At 48.4% G+C, this 14,414-nt stretch overlaps 1 protein-coding gene across 3 annotated transcripts; it reads left to right on the top strand.

Annotated features, from left to right (window-relative positions):
• Nucleotides 1–1,018: 1,018 nt before the first annotated feature.
• Nucleotides 1,019–13,267, top strand: CSNK2A1 (casein kinase 2 alpha 1). 3 transcript variants are annotated; one of them, XM_054391761.1, is made up of 12 exons: nt 1,019–1,192; nt 4,092–4,203; nt 5,245–5,346; nt 5,751–5,801; nt 7,345–7,404; nt 8,029–8,112; nt 8,593–8,703; nt 9,499–9,600; nt 10,422–10,522; nt 11,499–11,647; nt 12,381–12,467; nt 12,951–13,267. In XM_054391761.1, the coding sequence occupies exons 1-12, from the start codon at nt 1,092–1,094 to the stop codon at nt 13,064–13,066; spliced, it is 1,176 nt and encodes a 391-aa protein (XP_054247736.1). In that variant the 5' UTR covers nt 1,019–1,091; the 3' UTR covers nt 13,067–13,267. The 3 variants fall into 3 exon arrangements, with proteins under 3 accessions (XP_054247736.1, XP_054247735.1, XP_054247737.1); XM_054391760.1 differs by having other exon boundaries at nt 12,381–12,500; XM_054391762.1 differs by lacking the exon at nt 9,499–9,600.
• The last annotated feature ends 1,147 nt before the right edge of the window (nt 13,268–14,414 follow it).

Here is a 14,414-nt window from a genome sequence, read left to right as displayed (position 1 = left end):
ATGGACCTGATGGGGAGGGTTCAGAGAAGGCCACACAAAGATGCTCAGAGGGCTGGAGCACCTCTGCTGTGAGGACTGGCTGAGGGAGCTCGGATTTTTCAGGCTGGAGAAGAGAAGTCTCCAGAGAGACCTTACAGCAGCATTTCAATATCTGAAGGGATCCTGCAGGCAGGCTGGGGAGGAACTGTTGAGAAGGGCTGTGGGGATAGGACAAGGGGCAATGGTTGTAAACTGGAGCAGGGGAGGTTTAGGTTGGACATCAGGAGGAAGTTCTGCATAGTGAGGGTGGTGAGACACTGGAACAGGTTGCCCAGAGATGTGGTTGAGGCTCCATCCCTGGAGACATTCAAGATCAGACTTGATGTGGCCCTGGACAGCCTGTTCTAGTTGGAGGTGTCCCTGCTTGGCTGCAGGAGGGCTGGATAGGGTGACCCTTGAGGGTCCCTTCCAACCTGATGCAATCCGTGGTGATGATTCTGTTGCATTGCAAGAGATGATGGTTGGGCAGCCTGGAGCGGGACAAGGGTTTTGGCTGCTAAACTCCAGTATCACCTAGAGAGGTTGGACCAGATGATCCTTGGGGTCCCTTCCAACCTGGCATTCTGTGAAGACTTCTGGAGGATAGAGAGCTCCCTGCCCATGGCTGCTGCATTCCCTCTGGAGCTGAAAGGAAGGAGTCTGGCTGGAGGCTGCCTTTCTTCCCTTTTGGAAAGCTATTTTTGCAACCATCAGTTGGAAACTACACTCTGAGAGCTGCAAGGCTGGGGTGGGGGGGAGTTGGTGTTACTTTTGCTTGCAGGGCCAAGTGGACCTGTCCTGTGTGAGGAAGAGCAGAGAAACCATTTCCAAGCTCTGGCAAATGATCCCAGGCCCATGGCTGGGCTCCAGCCCCTCCTCCTGAGCAGCTTTTAGTCATTAACTCTGATACTTTTACAGTTTCTCAAGATATTTATTGGGCTTTAACCTCTCGTTTTTGTTTTTGTTTTTTTTTTATCTCTGCAGGTGGAAGAATCTGAGGCCTCTGTTCCTCTGTCCAGCTTGGTGGTTCCAGGACTTGAGCCATCTCCTTGCTGCCCCCCAAGCTGTCGGACATGTCTGGACCCGTGCCGAGCCGGGCCAGGGTCTACACGGACGTGAACACACACAGACCCCGCGAGTACTGGGACTATGAGTCACACGTGGTGGAGTGGGGGTGAGTCTCTGGCCTGCTCTCTGTGTGCTCTGCTGGCCAAAAAGGCCACCAGCATCCTGGCTTGGGTCAGCCATAGTGTGGCTGCCAGGTGTGAAGCTTGCTCTTGTCTAGTTTGAGAGATGCTTCTCTCTAGTCTCAGGTGATAGGAGGAGAGGAAGTGGCCTGAAAGTGGCCCAGGGGAGGGGCAAGTTGGATGTTAGGAGAAATTTCTGTCCTGCAAGAGTGGTCAGGGATTGGAATAGGTTGCGCAGGGGGGTGGTGGAGTCACCATCGCTGGAGGTCTTCAAGAAACCTGTGGCCGTGGCACCTGGAGACAGGGTTTAATATTAGGCCATGAGGTGCTAGATCAATGGTTAGGCTCTATGATCTTAAAGGACTTTCCAAACCAGACAGTTCTGTGATTCTAGGGATGTGATTATCTCCCTGTGCTTGGTCCTGGTGAGGCCACCCCTCAGGTTCAGTTTTGCATTCCTCACTTCAAGAAGGACGTTGGGGTGATGGAGTGGGTACAGAGAAGGGCAACAAAGCTGGGGAAGGGTCTGGAGACAGGGCTGAGGAGGAGCAGCTGAGGGAGCTGAGGGGGTGTTCAGCCTGGAGAAAAGGAGGCTGAAGGGAGACCTTCTGGGTCTCTGCAGCTCCCTGAAAGGAGGCTGGAGCCAGGTGGGGGTTGATCATCTCTGCTAAGGAACAAGTGACAGGGCAAGAGGAAACAGCCTCAATTTGCACCGGTGGAGGTTTAGGTTGGATATTGGGAAAAGTTTCTACCCAGAAGGAGTTCTCAGGCACTGTCCTGGGCTACTCAGGGACGTGGTGGAGTCCCCACCCCTGGAGGTATTTAAAAAGAGGCAGAGATGTGGTGCTGAGGGATATGGTTTAGTGGCACTGCTTAGCAGCAATGGTGGGATTGTGAGCTCTAGGTGAGCACTTGGACTTGATGATCTCAAAGACCTCTTCCAACCTCAACAGTTCTATGGTTCTATTCCCCTGGACTGGAATTGAGCCCTGTAGGATTGGCATGGGAGCAATTGAGGCAGCTGTGGTGGGTAAGGCTTTTCCCTGCCCTTTGGCAGGTGTCTGGCATGCATGGCAAGAGTTAAGATCACAACTTTTCCTTGGAAAAACCTTTCTTGTCAGATGTTTAAGACCATTATTAGCAACTCCCTTAGAGTTTGTTGTGAGGAATTTTTTCCAGGGAGTCAGGAAAATTGTCCTTTGAGAGGGCAGAAAGTCTGGGGCTGAAAAGAAAGGAGGAGACATCTGAAGTTGCTTCTGACTTGGATAAGTGAAGAGACTGGGCAGATTTAAATAGGTCCATGCTATTTTGTGCCTCTGCCAGTGCCTGAAAAAGACTCATCTGCTGCTTTTTGAGGCAAGGAGGTGGCTAAATTGAGCTCATGACTAAACCGTCCGAGAATCGGACAGCAGCAGCCCCAGCTTCATCTCTGTCTCCCTGTTGTTATGGAGCAGGGCCCAGGCTAAGTTCTGCTTTCAGCTTTGTGGCACCTCCTGGGTTCTGAAATCATAGAATCCTAGAATGGTTTGGGTTGGAAGGGACCTCCAAAGGTCATCCAGTCCACCCCTGCTGCAGTCAGCAGTGACATCCTCCACCAGAGCAGCTTGCTCAGAGCCCTATCCAGCCTCACCCTGAATATCTCCAGGGATGGGGCCTCAACTCCCTCCCTGGACAACCTGTGGCAGTATTCCAGCAGCCTCCTGCTGCACAACTTGTTCCTCACATCCAATCTCGATCTGCTCTGCTCTCATTTCAAACCCTTGCCCCTGCTCCTGTCCCTGCAGGCCTTTGCACACAGTCCCTCTGCAGCCTTCTTGTAGCCCTTCAGCTACTGTCAGGCTGCTCTGAGGTGTGCCTGGAGCCTTCTCTTCTCCAGGCTGAACACCCCCAGCTCCCTCAGCCTGTCCTCATGGCAGAGCTGCTCCATCTTCCTGAGCATTTTTGTGGCCTCCTGGACCCTCTCCATCAGGTCCATGTCTATCTTGTGTTGAGAGCTCCAGAGCTGGACACAGCCCTGCAGGTGAGGTCTCAGCAGAGCAGAGGGGCAGGAACCCCTCTCTCCATTTCTGGCCATGCTGCTTTTGCTGCACCCAGGCTGCCCTTGGCCTTCTGGACTGCAAGTGCCCATTGTTGGCTCATGTCCTGCTTCTCATCTAGCAGTACTCCCAAGTCCTTCGCTGCAGGGCTTCCCTCAGTCTCAGCATCCTCCAGCCTGGATTGAACTCTAGGATTGTCCCAACCTAGGTGCAAGGCATTACGCTTTGCCTTATTGAACCCCATAAGATTCTCCTCAGCCACCTCTGCAGCCTGTCCAGGTCCCTCTGGAAAGCTCCCATCCTATTCTTCAGACTTATCAACCACAGCACTCAGCTTGGGATCCTCAGTCTCACTGTCAATATTCTTGAAGAAGGTAGTGAACAGCACTGGTCCCAGTACAGACCCCTGAGGGACACCACTTGTCACCTGTCTCCATCTGGACATGGCCACACTCTGCTGAGTCTGCTCTGTGCCTGCTCTGGTTTTAAGCAGGCTGGCACTTCATTGTTTTTTTTTTCTGGCTTTGTTGATTTTTTTTTTTTTTAACAGCATTACACAAGTTAAAATGCAGCTTCTAATTTTGCCCAGGGCAGTGCAAGGGATAGCTCAAGGCTGAAATTCATCTTCTGCTGCTTGCTGCAGAGGAAAACAAACCTGTATTGAATCTAACACGGGCACAGAGAAGCTCCGAATTTCTCCTAATTCTCAATCCTCACATTTAGGAGGTGTAAGACCCCAGTTAATCCCCTTTGTGTGGAAGGTGAGGCAGGGATTTAGTCTGAGGGAGCAGTTTGTCAACCCTGCTGGCAATGACTGACTTTGGAACTCCTTTTTTATTTCTCTCCACAGAAACCAAGATGACTACCAGCTAGTGCGAAAATTAGGCCGAGGAAAATACAGTGAAGTGTTTGAAGCCATCAACATCACAAATAATGAAAAAGTAGTTGTTAAAATTCTCAAGGTGAGATGGGGATTGGGCAAGAGATGACATCTGATGTGATCAGGAGGCCAAAAAGGGCAACATTTGTCTTAAGAAAGCCTTCTGTTCTGACACAGATTCTTAAAGCCTGGCTTTGGAGTGTTGCCTGGCTTTGTTCATTATTTTGAGCCTCCTGATGGAGTCCTGCACTTGGTTGTTGAGTCAGATCTCTGGCTGTGAGGGATTGGCCTCTGTCTTGGAGGAGTCCTGATGTGACTTGGAGCTAAGCCACACTCCCAGCAGCTAGCTGGAGAATTCTCACCTTCTCCAGCCACCAGTGCCCTGGCCTGCTGTCATGTGCATCCAGGCCTGTCAGCTCCTGGGATCATTGTCCCTTAAAGCCACTGGTTAAATATAGGGACTGATAACCTCAGTGTTTCCATTTGTGCTTGGCATATTCCATTGCACACTGCTAGACTGAGTGAGGGTCTCCTAGATGCTGGTTATTGCACAGCCTTGACTGGTGAAACACCTTCATTCAGCCTGGAGAAGAGAAGGCTCCAGGCAGACCTCAGAGCAGCCTGCCAGTACCTGCAGGGGGCTAACAAAAAGGCTGCAGAGGGACTGTTTGCAAAAGCCTGCAGGGACAGGAGCAGGGGCAATGGTTTGAAATGAGAGCAGAGCAGATTGAGATTGGATGTGAGGAACAACTTCTGCACCAGGAGACTGCTGGAACAATGCAAAAGGTTGCCCAGGGAGGGAGTTGAGGCCCCATGCCTGGAGATATTCAAGGTGAGGCTCTGAGCAAGCTGTTCTAGTGGAAGATGTCCCTGCTGAGTGCAGGGGGGGTGGACTGGATGACCTTTGGGAGGTCCTTTCCAACCCAAACCATTCTGGGATTCTATGTTTGAGCCCTTACTGGAATGATGCAGCTGAGTAACGAGAAGATGTAGTTGTTAAAGGCTCCAATGTGCTTAGCTGACTCTCAGTCCCCTACCTTTGGCCCACTGGGTGTTGAGTTATTTGTTATCTTCACTTTGATGGGGTGTTCTGTTTCACTCTTTGGTTTTCTTCCTTCCTCAGCCTGTTAAAAAGAAGAAAATCAAGCGTGAGATCAAGATCTTAGAGAACTTGCGAGGCGGCCCCAACATCATCACTCTGGCAGATATAGTAAAAGATCCTGTGGTGAGTGTGGAAGGAACTTCAAGGCTACACTGGGCTGTAATGGGTGAAGTTGCTGTATTTATCTGCAGCTCTGATCTGGCTTTTTAGTTTCCCCTGCTCTTAAATCCTCCTTTTGAATTGGTTAATCAGATCAGCTCTTAATCTGATTAACGTCTTTTAGCGGGGGCCCTTCAGTGCCCACGTCCTGCGAGGGTGAGATAGCAGAGAGCTGAGACAAGTTAATTCATACTGCCAACAGTGCTGCCAGGGGCTGCAGCTTCCTCTGAAGCTGAGGGGAGTCACAGGCCTGGCTGAGGCAGAGGGGATGGAGGAGTTGGGGGTTCAGAATCATTAAATGTAAATCATTATCTTGACTGCAAACAGATTCAACTGAACTCAGCTGAACAATTTTCTCTCTCTTCCAGTCTCGGACACCTGCTTTGGTTTTTGAACATGTAAACAACACAGACTTTAAGGTACACTGTGGGGTGGGGAACTTGTGAGGTTTTAAATTAGAAAGCCACTTGTAATGTGTGCTTTTTCTGGACAAAGGCAGGGATGTGGGAGGCAGGCAGGTTATTGAATCATTCCCTTCCAACCTGGAGTGACAGGACCAGGGGCAGTGGTTTGAAATGAGAGCAGAGCAGATTGAGATTGGATGTGAGGAACAAGTTCTGCACCAGGAGACTGCTGGAACAATGCAAAAGGTTGCCCAGGGAGGGAGTTGAGGCCCCGTGCCTGGAGATATTCAATGTCAGGCTTGACAAAGGCTGTGAGCAAGCTGCTCTGGTGGAGGGTGTCCCTGCTGAGTGCAGGGGGGTTGGAGGTCCCTTCCAACCCAAAGCATTCTGTGATAACATGGGAACTGTCTTTAAAGGTGAATACACTCAAGACAGAAGTTTAGCATTAGACCTTTAGTGCCATTTTGCCACCAAAGTTACAAGATGAGAATCCAGATTGTAACCTTCAGAGCAAATCAACCTCTTACCTTGTGGCTCATCAGTTTTTTACTTCTGGAGACGTTTTGCTTTCATGCTCAGTGTACAACTCTCGGTTGGAACAACTCTAAATGCAGACAGCTGTTTCCATGGCTTTCCATACTCCTGAGTAAAGGGATTTAAATATTTCTTTGTCCCTTCCCTATTGACCTGCCTTAGGAGAAGAATGGCTGTGTGCCATCTGGAGTAGCTGTTGCATGTTGCAGAGCACCCTTGGTCTTTTTGAGACCCAGTCTGCAGGTGTTCTGATGGCTGAGGGCAACATGAGTGAGTTGGTGACAGGAACCAGAGAGTTCTGAGCAGAGCTGGGGGCCTACAAGAAAGCTGGGGAGGAGCTTTATACAAGGGCTTGTAGTGATAGGATGAGGGGGAATGGATTGAAGCTGGAAGAGGGGAGATTTAGACTGGAGATTAGGAAGGAATTCTTTACAGTGAGGGTGGGTAGGTACTGGAACAGGTTGCCCAGGGAAGCTGAGGAGACTCCCAGGCTGGAAGTGTTCAAAGCCAGGGTGGACAGGGCCTTGAGCAACCTGGTCTAGTGGAAGGTGTCCCTGTCATGGGGTTGAAACTAGCTGATCTTTGAGGTCCTTTGCAACCCAAACCATTCTTTTATTCCATGATAAACAGACAATGTGTGGAATTTGTAAGAGGAGGGGAACAGCCTGTGGGATCAGAGGAACTTGGGAAGCATCCTGTTTCTTCAGAAGGGTTTGGAGAGAGCCAGAGCAGCAAAGGGAAGCTTTCTGTTCCTTCAGAAGGGTCTGGAGAGATTCAGAGCAGCAAAGGGAAGCTTCCTGTTCCTTCAGAAGGGTTTGGAGAGAGCCAGAGCAGCAAAGGGAAGCTTCCTGTTCCTTCAGAAGGGTCCGGAGAGATTCAGAGCAGCAAAGGGAAGCTTCCTGTTCCTTCAGAAGGGTCTGGAGAGATTCAGAGCAGCAAAGGACAGGTCTGGGCTGCTCTGTATCGACAGGGATGGGATATTTTGCTTGGCTGTTGATCACTGATACCTGTTTGTGTTCCACAGCAATTATACCAGACATTAACAGACTATGATATTCGATTCTACATGTATGAGATTTTGAAGGTAAGTTGGTGTTTTGCTGCTTTTTTCTGGGGAGTTATTTCTAGGATTTGTACAGTTAATCCCATTGAGATATTGTCATGTCGGTGAGAAGGGAAAAGGGGGAATACCTATGGAGGAGCTGGGCAGAAAAATACCCATCCAGTCAATGTCAGTTGTTCAGCTTTGTTTCTGCAGCAAATTCATGTCCTTTTATTATTGAGCCTTTGGGCACACTGAGATACTTTTGATTTAGGATCTTAACAGAAGGCAGAAAATCGTCAAAGCTTCCTGGCTGACTTTTGTGCCCTAACCTAACAAATCAGAAGGGGTTTGGCCATTCTGCTGAAACAGATATTTGCTCCTCAGGGGAAGGAGAGGTTTGTTTGATCAGTAGTGGCTGGTGCTCCTACGGACTCTGAAATTCCATTTTGCTGAGGAAGCTCACGAGGTGTGAAGTCAAAACACTCTGTTGCTGGGACCTCCCTCTGAGAAGAGGCTCTAGAAGGGGTTTTCCTGTGGTCTGTGAGTCTAGTTGGGGATATAACACCAGGCAGAGTGAGGTTTTGCCATCTAATTAAAGTTGGAGGGTGTGGAAATCCTCCTGGAAAGTTTCTTGTGACTGCAGTGTTTCTTTGTCACCTCCAGGCCCTAGACTACTGCCATAGCATGGGAATCATGCACAGAGATGTCAAACCTCACAATGTCATGATCGACCACGAGCACAGAAAGGTACCAGGGGGTGCAAGTGGGAGGGCAGGAGAGGTCCTGCTTTGCTCTTGGCAAGCTGCAAGCCCATTCTGGGTTCTCCTGTGTAGTGGTGCTAGCAGACAGCCTCAAGGGGATTGCAACCTCCGTGTGAAATGCAATTCTCCAGGCTGCTTCCCTTCAGTTTGTAGGGGGTTAATGTGAGCCATAAATGGGGTTGGTAAGGAGAGGTGGCTTATTTAGACTGGTTGAGGATGTGATCTTGGGGAGAAGATTAAACTGGTGCTCTAATCAACTTAATTAATAATTAATTAATATATACTATATATTATACCTATTTCTGTATATTATATAATACATAAAAATATATAATATATATAATTAATAATTAATTGAAAAGAGAAGATTTGGATATAAATTTGCAGCAGTGGAGAGCTGGAGCACCACTTGAGCCTTTGTTTTGTTGTTTGTTTTTTTGTTTTCTTTGTGTTCTACCATTTCTAGCTTAGACTAATAGACTGGGGTCTGGCTGAATTCTATCACCCTGGCCAAGAGTACAATGTCAGAGTGGCTTCCAGATATTTCAAAGGACCTGAACTCCTTGTAGATTATCAGGTAAGAACTACCAGCATTCCTCATTGCCTTTTGTAGGGAAATTCTCTATCATTTTGAGGGAGCAAACCAGAAATTCAGGTAACCAGAGGCCTGAAATTCAGGTATCCAGAGGCCTGAAGCTAAAGACAATCCACTCCAAAGTGCATCACAAAGAGCAGTGACTGTAAAGCTGCTGAATTAAAATCATTTAATGAGCAGCCTTAAGAGCTGAGGGAAGAGCCACAGAACTCTAAAGATGGATCATGGAATACAAACATTGAATGTTTTTATGTCAAGGCTGCATTTTATTTGCAGTAAGATAGAGGAATGAAACAAAGCCCTTGAGGGGCTCCACCAAGTTCTGACTGAAGCTATAGAAACATTCCCTATCTGCTGACAGTTAGGGAGATGCTTTGGGCTGGAAATAGTGGTACTGGTGCCATTCAGATGGTGCTGGTTCTGACTGGAGGCACTTCCTCACCTGACAACGAACCTTGTGGGGTCCACTGGCTCTTTGTGGCTTGTTGTGGTGCTTCCTCTTCTCAGCACAAGTTCCTCAGTGATAGAACACTGAAGTCTGCAGTGAAAAGAGCAGGACAGGGATGGAAAGAGGACAACTGCTGGCCTGCTGATTACTGTATCCCAGTTTGGGTAACTGGAACATTGAGCTGAACAGCAGTATGGTGCCAAAGATATTTCAGTCTGTAGCACTGGAGAGGGAGGGAGGGAGCTCGGGGTGGGGGACACCCTGTCAGTATTGGGAGTCTGCTGTGCTTAATTCCTTAGCAATTGAATTGTCCTTCTGGTTTTGTACAGATGTATGATTACAGTCTGGATATGTGGAGCTTGGGTTGCATGTTGGCTAGTATGATATTCCGAAAGGAGCCATTTTTCCATGGCCATGACAACTATGATCAGGTGAGAGCTGGTCATGTACAACCTTCTCTTCTCTTGGCACAGTGAAGCTTTCCTGCTTGCACTTCTTGTTGAGTGATTCCAAGAAGATTGGAAGCATTTCTCATGCTCACTTCGATGCCACCTCCCTTTTCTCAAGTTTGTAAGATTACCTGACCCAATACATTGAAGCAGATTTAGAGTAGTGTGGACTTTGGAGCTCCTCAGTAGGTATCTGGAAGTTCTGTGAAGTTCTGGTGTGTTTTGGTACATAGAGCTGAGTGCAGACCCCCTGCCACCATCCAACCTCCCTTCCCTCTGTGGAGAGGTTGTGAAATTGGTGCAGTTTTATAGAGAGACTGAAATCTTTTGGTCTGTAGGCCAAATTTGGATCCTTTAACGTGTGCTCTGCATCTGAACTAAGGTGTAGTCCTTCCTTCAAGAACAGTGACCTTCTGTTCTCAGACCTTCATTCTGGAGCCCGCCAGGGTGATGCTTCACCCTTCATGTGCAAGTCCCAGAGTTTCTGCTTGTCTGAACAGTTTTTCTTGCCTCCCCTTCAGCTGGTTTTGTTTTTGTGCTACCAAGGGAATTAGTGCTGCAAGGTCTCAAGTTTTAGTGACTTTAGGGTCTCTTGGGTTATTAACTTCTGCCTGAGCAGAGGCATGTTTGTGGTGCCTGGGATTGTATGTGGCCAGGGAAGTCAGAGCCATGGGATGACCCTGTGGCTGCTGGGTCAGACCACTGAGATCAAGGTCAAGCTCTCAAGGTGCTGTATCTTCAAGCTGGTTCTGGCATTGTTTTATCCCCCCACAGTAGTGACTTGGGTTTCTGTTTGCTCCCAGCTGGTGAGGATAGCCAAGGTGCTGGGGACAGAAGATCTCTATGACTACATCGACAAATACAACATTGAGCTGGATCCACGTTTCAATGACATCTTGGGCAGGTGAGCCAAAGGCCAGAGCAGCTCAGAAGCTCTTAGAATTCTTTTGGTTAAAAGAGACCTTTAAGATCATCCAAGTCCAACCCTCAAACCCAGCAGTGCCAGGGCACCACCAAACCATGTCCTTCAGCACCACATCCCCACGAATGAAACGCCTCCCCAGGGATGGGGACTCCACCACTGCCCTGGGCAGTCTGGGTCAGGCCTTGACAGCCCTCAAGGGGAAGAAATTGTTCTTCATGTCCAACTTAAACCTCCCCTGGGGCAGCTTGAGGCCATTTTCTCTTGTCCTGTCACTTGTTCCTTGTCTTGGTGGACCAGAACAGCTACTGCTTTGTCCTTGAAGTAAACAAAAACTTGTTGATGTGAGAAATCAGAGCCAGGATTCTTGAGAACTGTCACTCTCTGCCTTTGATCCCTTTTGCCAGTGCTTCCCACGGTCCTTTACCTGTAAATGGTCTTGAGAAAAGGTCATTTAAATGTCATCTAGGCAGTAAAAGAACTGCTGGAGCGTAAAGCATGAAGGACAAATACTCACTCCGATATTCTGAGGTGGGGGGGCGAGGGGAACCCAACCCTTGTTTCTCAGCACTACAATGGAGAAAATGAAGTGCTGCTTAAGGTGGCATTTGAACGTTTTTCTCCTCGTGGAGTTATTTTGTGTGGCTCTACCCAAACACCCAGGAGCTGACTGTTGGGGGCATAGGAGAGGAGCAGCAGCTAGCATTTCAGGCCTTGTAAATCCACTCTAAACCCAAGTCCTCAGGCTGTGGCATCCGTGCCGCCGTGTGGAGACATCACATATTGCTACTTGGGGTCTGACCCAGCTCAGCCCTGCTGTGGCACAGTTCCTGCCCTTAAAAATTTATTTAACGGAAAAAAAAAAAAAACAACCAACCAAAAAAAAAAAAAAAAAAGTGGCTTTTGGCCCTGCTGTGTCCCCAGGTGGGCAGCCTGACCTGGGTGTCTTTGTCTGCAGACACTCCCGTAAGCGATGGGAGCGCTTCGTTCACAGCGAGAACCAGCACCTGGTGAGTCCAGAGGCTCTGGATTTCTTAGACAAGCTGCTGAGATACGACCACCAGTCACGACTCACAGCCAGAGAAGCCATGGAACACCCCTACTTCTGTAAGTATCCCATCAGCTGCTCACCAAAGAGACCTTCCTCTGCCTCTGGGAACCTCTGGGCCTTCAGGAGAGGAGCATTATAAACCTGGCTGGCGGTGTCTAATGGATAAACTGGGCCGCTGCTACCTGCACCACCAAGGGACCCAGGTGTTCCACACCCCAGTGCTGTGCTAAAGCAGCTGTGGTGCTAAACCCCTGTGAATTTCAGCAGGTGTCTGAGTACCTGGATTCCTGCCTTTGGATAAAACCCAAGTCAGTGAAGAAACAGACACTTCTAACTCCTTTTGTTGCTGAATGCAGACCTCAGAGACCTCAGCTCTTGGTTTTGCAAGCAGAAATGTGACTTTCCTTAGGAAACGGTTTTAAATGTTTGCTCTTCTCCACAAATGCTGGTATTTAGGGTTCTGAGACAGTTGTAAAAACACAAAATTGGAGCATTTGGAAAATTCTCGAGCAGCCTGGTTCTAGTAGGAGGTGTCCCTGCCTGTAACAGGGTTGGAACTAAATGATCTTTAAGGTCCCTTCCAACCCAAACCATTCTGTGATCTCTGATCATTTAGGTGACAATTTGGTACCATCTTGGGTACGTTCCACTGGAGCTGGTGGAACCTTCTGCTAGATGAGGGTTGATGTTATTTGATGTACCAGCAAAGCACAGAGTCTGGGGGCTGTGTTGTGTGGTCCAGCTGCTCTCTTGACAGCACAGCACCTGAAAGTTGTGTCCTTTGTCTAGATCCCATCGTGAAAGACCAAGCTCGGATGGGCTCCTCCAACATGCCAGGTGGCAGCACTCCTGTCAGCAGTGCCAGTATGATGTCAGGTCAGTTCTCTCACCAGCTCTTCTTAATGTCTGGCATTTTAAAGCATTTCTGTGTTCTGTGGGGATCCAGGAGGGTGAGTTCTGCTGATGGGACATGGGGTCACCTCCTGGGACCAGTGACAATGGCAAGCAGGGCTACGAAGAGGTGGGTGGGAGAAGGTGGTGAGGCCTCGCTGTGGCCTGACCTGGTTTTCTCCTGCGGAAAAGCACTTTGCAACTGGCTGGGTGGAGGTTTTTTTGGCAGCAGTTTGAAGGACACTGATCCTGCCAGAGTGTGACACTTGGGGAGCGTGTGCAACTCTGTGCCCTCCTCAGAGGCTGCAGGGAACAGAGATCTTCCATCTCAGCTGATTTTTGGCAGCTCTGAGAGCGTAACAAAGCAGCAGCAAACTGACCTGCAAAGGTTCATTATGGAAGCTGAGCTGCCCTGGCTGATGCCACACTGGTTTCATTCTAATTCCTTCTTCCCTGTCTCTCTTCCAGGGATTTCTTCAGTGCCAACACCTTCCCCCCTTGGACCTCTAGCAGGCTCACCTGTCATTTCTGCCACCACCACGCTGGGGATGCCTGTTCCAGCTGCTGCAGGAGCTCAGCAGTAGTGATGGGTTCGTGTCTCCTGCTGTGCCTGAGCTGAGTCAGGTGGAGAAGAGGTTGTCCCCCTCCACCTCTCCTCAAGACACAGCTCGTGCCTGGCAGGGGCTGGGAGGGGATGAAGGCTTCAGAGGCACCGTGTCTGAACTGTTGCTTGTGGATTTATAGTAGTTCAGTCATTATATACAAAAAATTATTCTAGGCTGATTTTTTTTTTTTTTTCCCCCCTCCTTTTTTTACTTGAACTTTTCGTAACTCAGGGTAATCCCTGAAAATACAAACAGGTGGAATATTTCTTGGAGTTTTTTTTTTTTTGGTTGGTTTTGTTTTTCTCCCCTCTCTCCCTATCCCCATTCTAAAGAAAGCAAGAAAAGAAAAAAAAAGGAAAAAAAACACAACTATTTTTCATTTAAGAACAAAGGAACCAACAGCATTTCCAAGCTCTTTGCATCCTGCTGGAAATCTCTTCATGTTCCCACCATTGCTCCTCCATGAGCCTACACCTTAGGGGATTTGTGCTGTTTCTCCAGAGAGACTCCCAAACCAAGTCTTTGTGGGGTGGGGAGGGGGGATTCTTAACCTACCACTCACCCCTAACCCCACAGCCTCCACCTGACTCAGCCAGGGGTACGCTGAGGAGACAACTCCAGCGTGGTAGAAGCTTAAAAAGAGTAAGTGAAGATAATGTCTTGAAACCCTAATTGGATTGAATCATGTCTCCTTAGGAGCCAAGCAGAAGGCCAGCTCACCCCTTTGCATGTCATTTTAGCTAGACAAGATGAAGTTACTGATCCAATTGGAGTCCTTATCCCCCTCCTGAAGGAGGGACTTCTCTTAGAGCAAGCCAAACTCTAACCAGCCCCTTTCTCTTGGAGGCTTTCTTCCCCTTGCCATTGCTTGGCTTGGGTCTCTGGAATTAAGTTTGTTATTGGGTATCTTGGTTTTTCTGGGTTTCTTTTGGTTGTTGGTTTTGTTTTGTTTTGTTTTGTTTTATCTTCAATTGTTTCTATAGGTTTGATTGAAGCTGGTGGCTACTTAAAAAAAAAAAAAACTAAAAAAAAAAACTAAAAAGGAAAAAACCAAACTACTAATCAGACTGCGCCAAGTCGGATCTCACATCTTCACCACCCACCATCCCCTCCCTCACGTGCCATGTGGTGAGAAAAAGTTACCAGTTTTACCTCACAGTCTTGTAAATATGCACTGAGAGGAAGGAGCTGAGCAGCTGTGAAACCGAAAATGGTAGAGCAGTAAAAAAAAAAAAAAAAAAGGAAAAAAAGAAAAGAAAAGGAAAAAAAAAAAACAATTGTGGACAACTCTTGATCATTGAGAACAGAAGAGCACCCTTGTTACAGC

The sequence above is a fragment of the Indicator indicator genome, chromosome 24 (genome assembly GCF_027791375.1).
Source record: "Indicator indicator isolate 239-I01 chromosome 24, UM_Iind_1.1, whole genome shotgun sequence".
Taxonomy (NCBI): Eukaryota; Metazoa; Chordata; class Aves; order Piciformes; family Indicatoridae; genus Indicator; species Indicator indicator.
Note: the sequence above shows the minus strand (reverse complement) of the source record. Positions and strands in the feature narration are given on the sequence as shown.

Bases quoted from the DNA above. Each gene is read 5' to 3' on its own strand.
- CSNK2A1 (XM_054391760.1), top strand. From the start codon at position 1,092: ATGTCTGGACCCGTGCCGAGCCGGGCCAGGGTCTACACGGACGTGAAC. The intron at 5,802-7,344 runs GTACACTGTGGG...TGTGTTCCACAG, and splicing joins TAAACAACACAGACTTTAAG to CAATTATACCAGACATTAAC. The intron at 7,405-8,028 runs GTAAGTTGGTGT...TGTCACCTCCAG, and splicing joins ACATGTATGAGATTTTGAAG to GCCCTAGACTACTGCCATAG.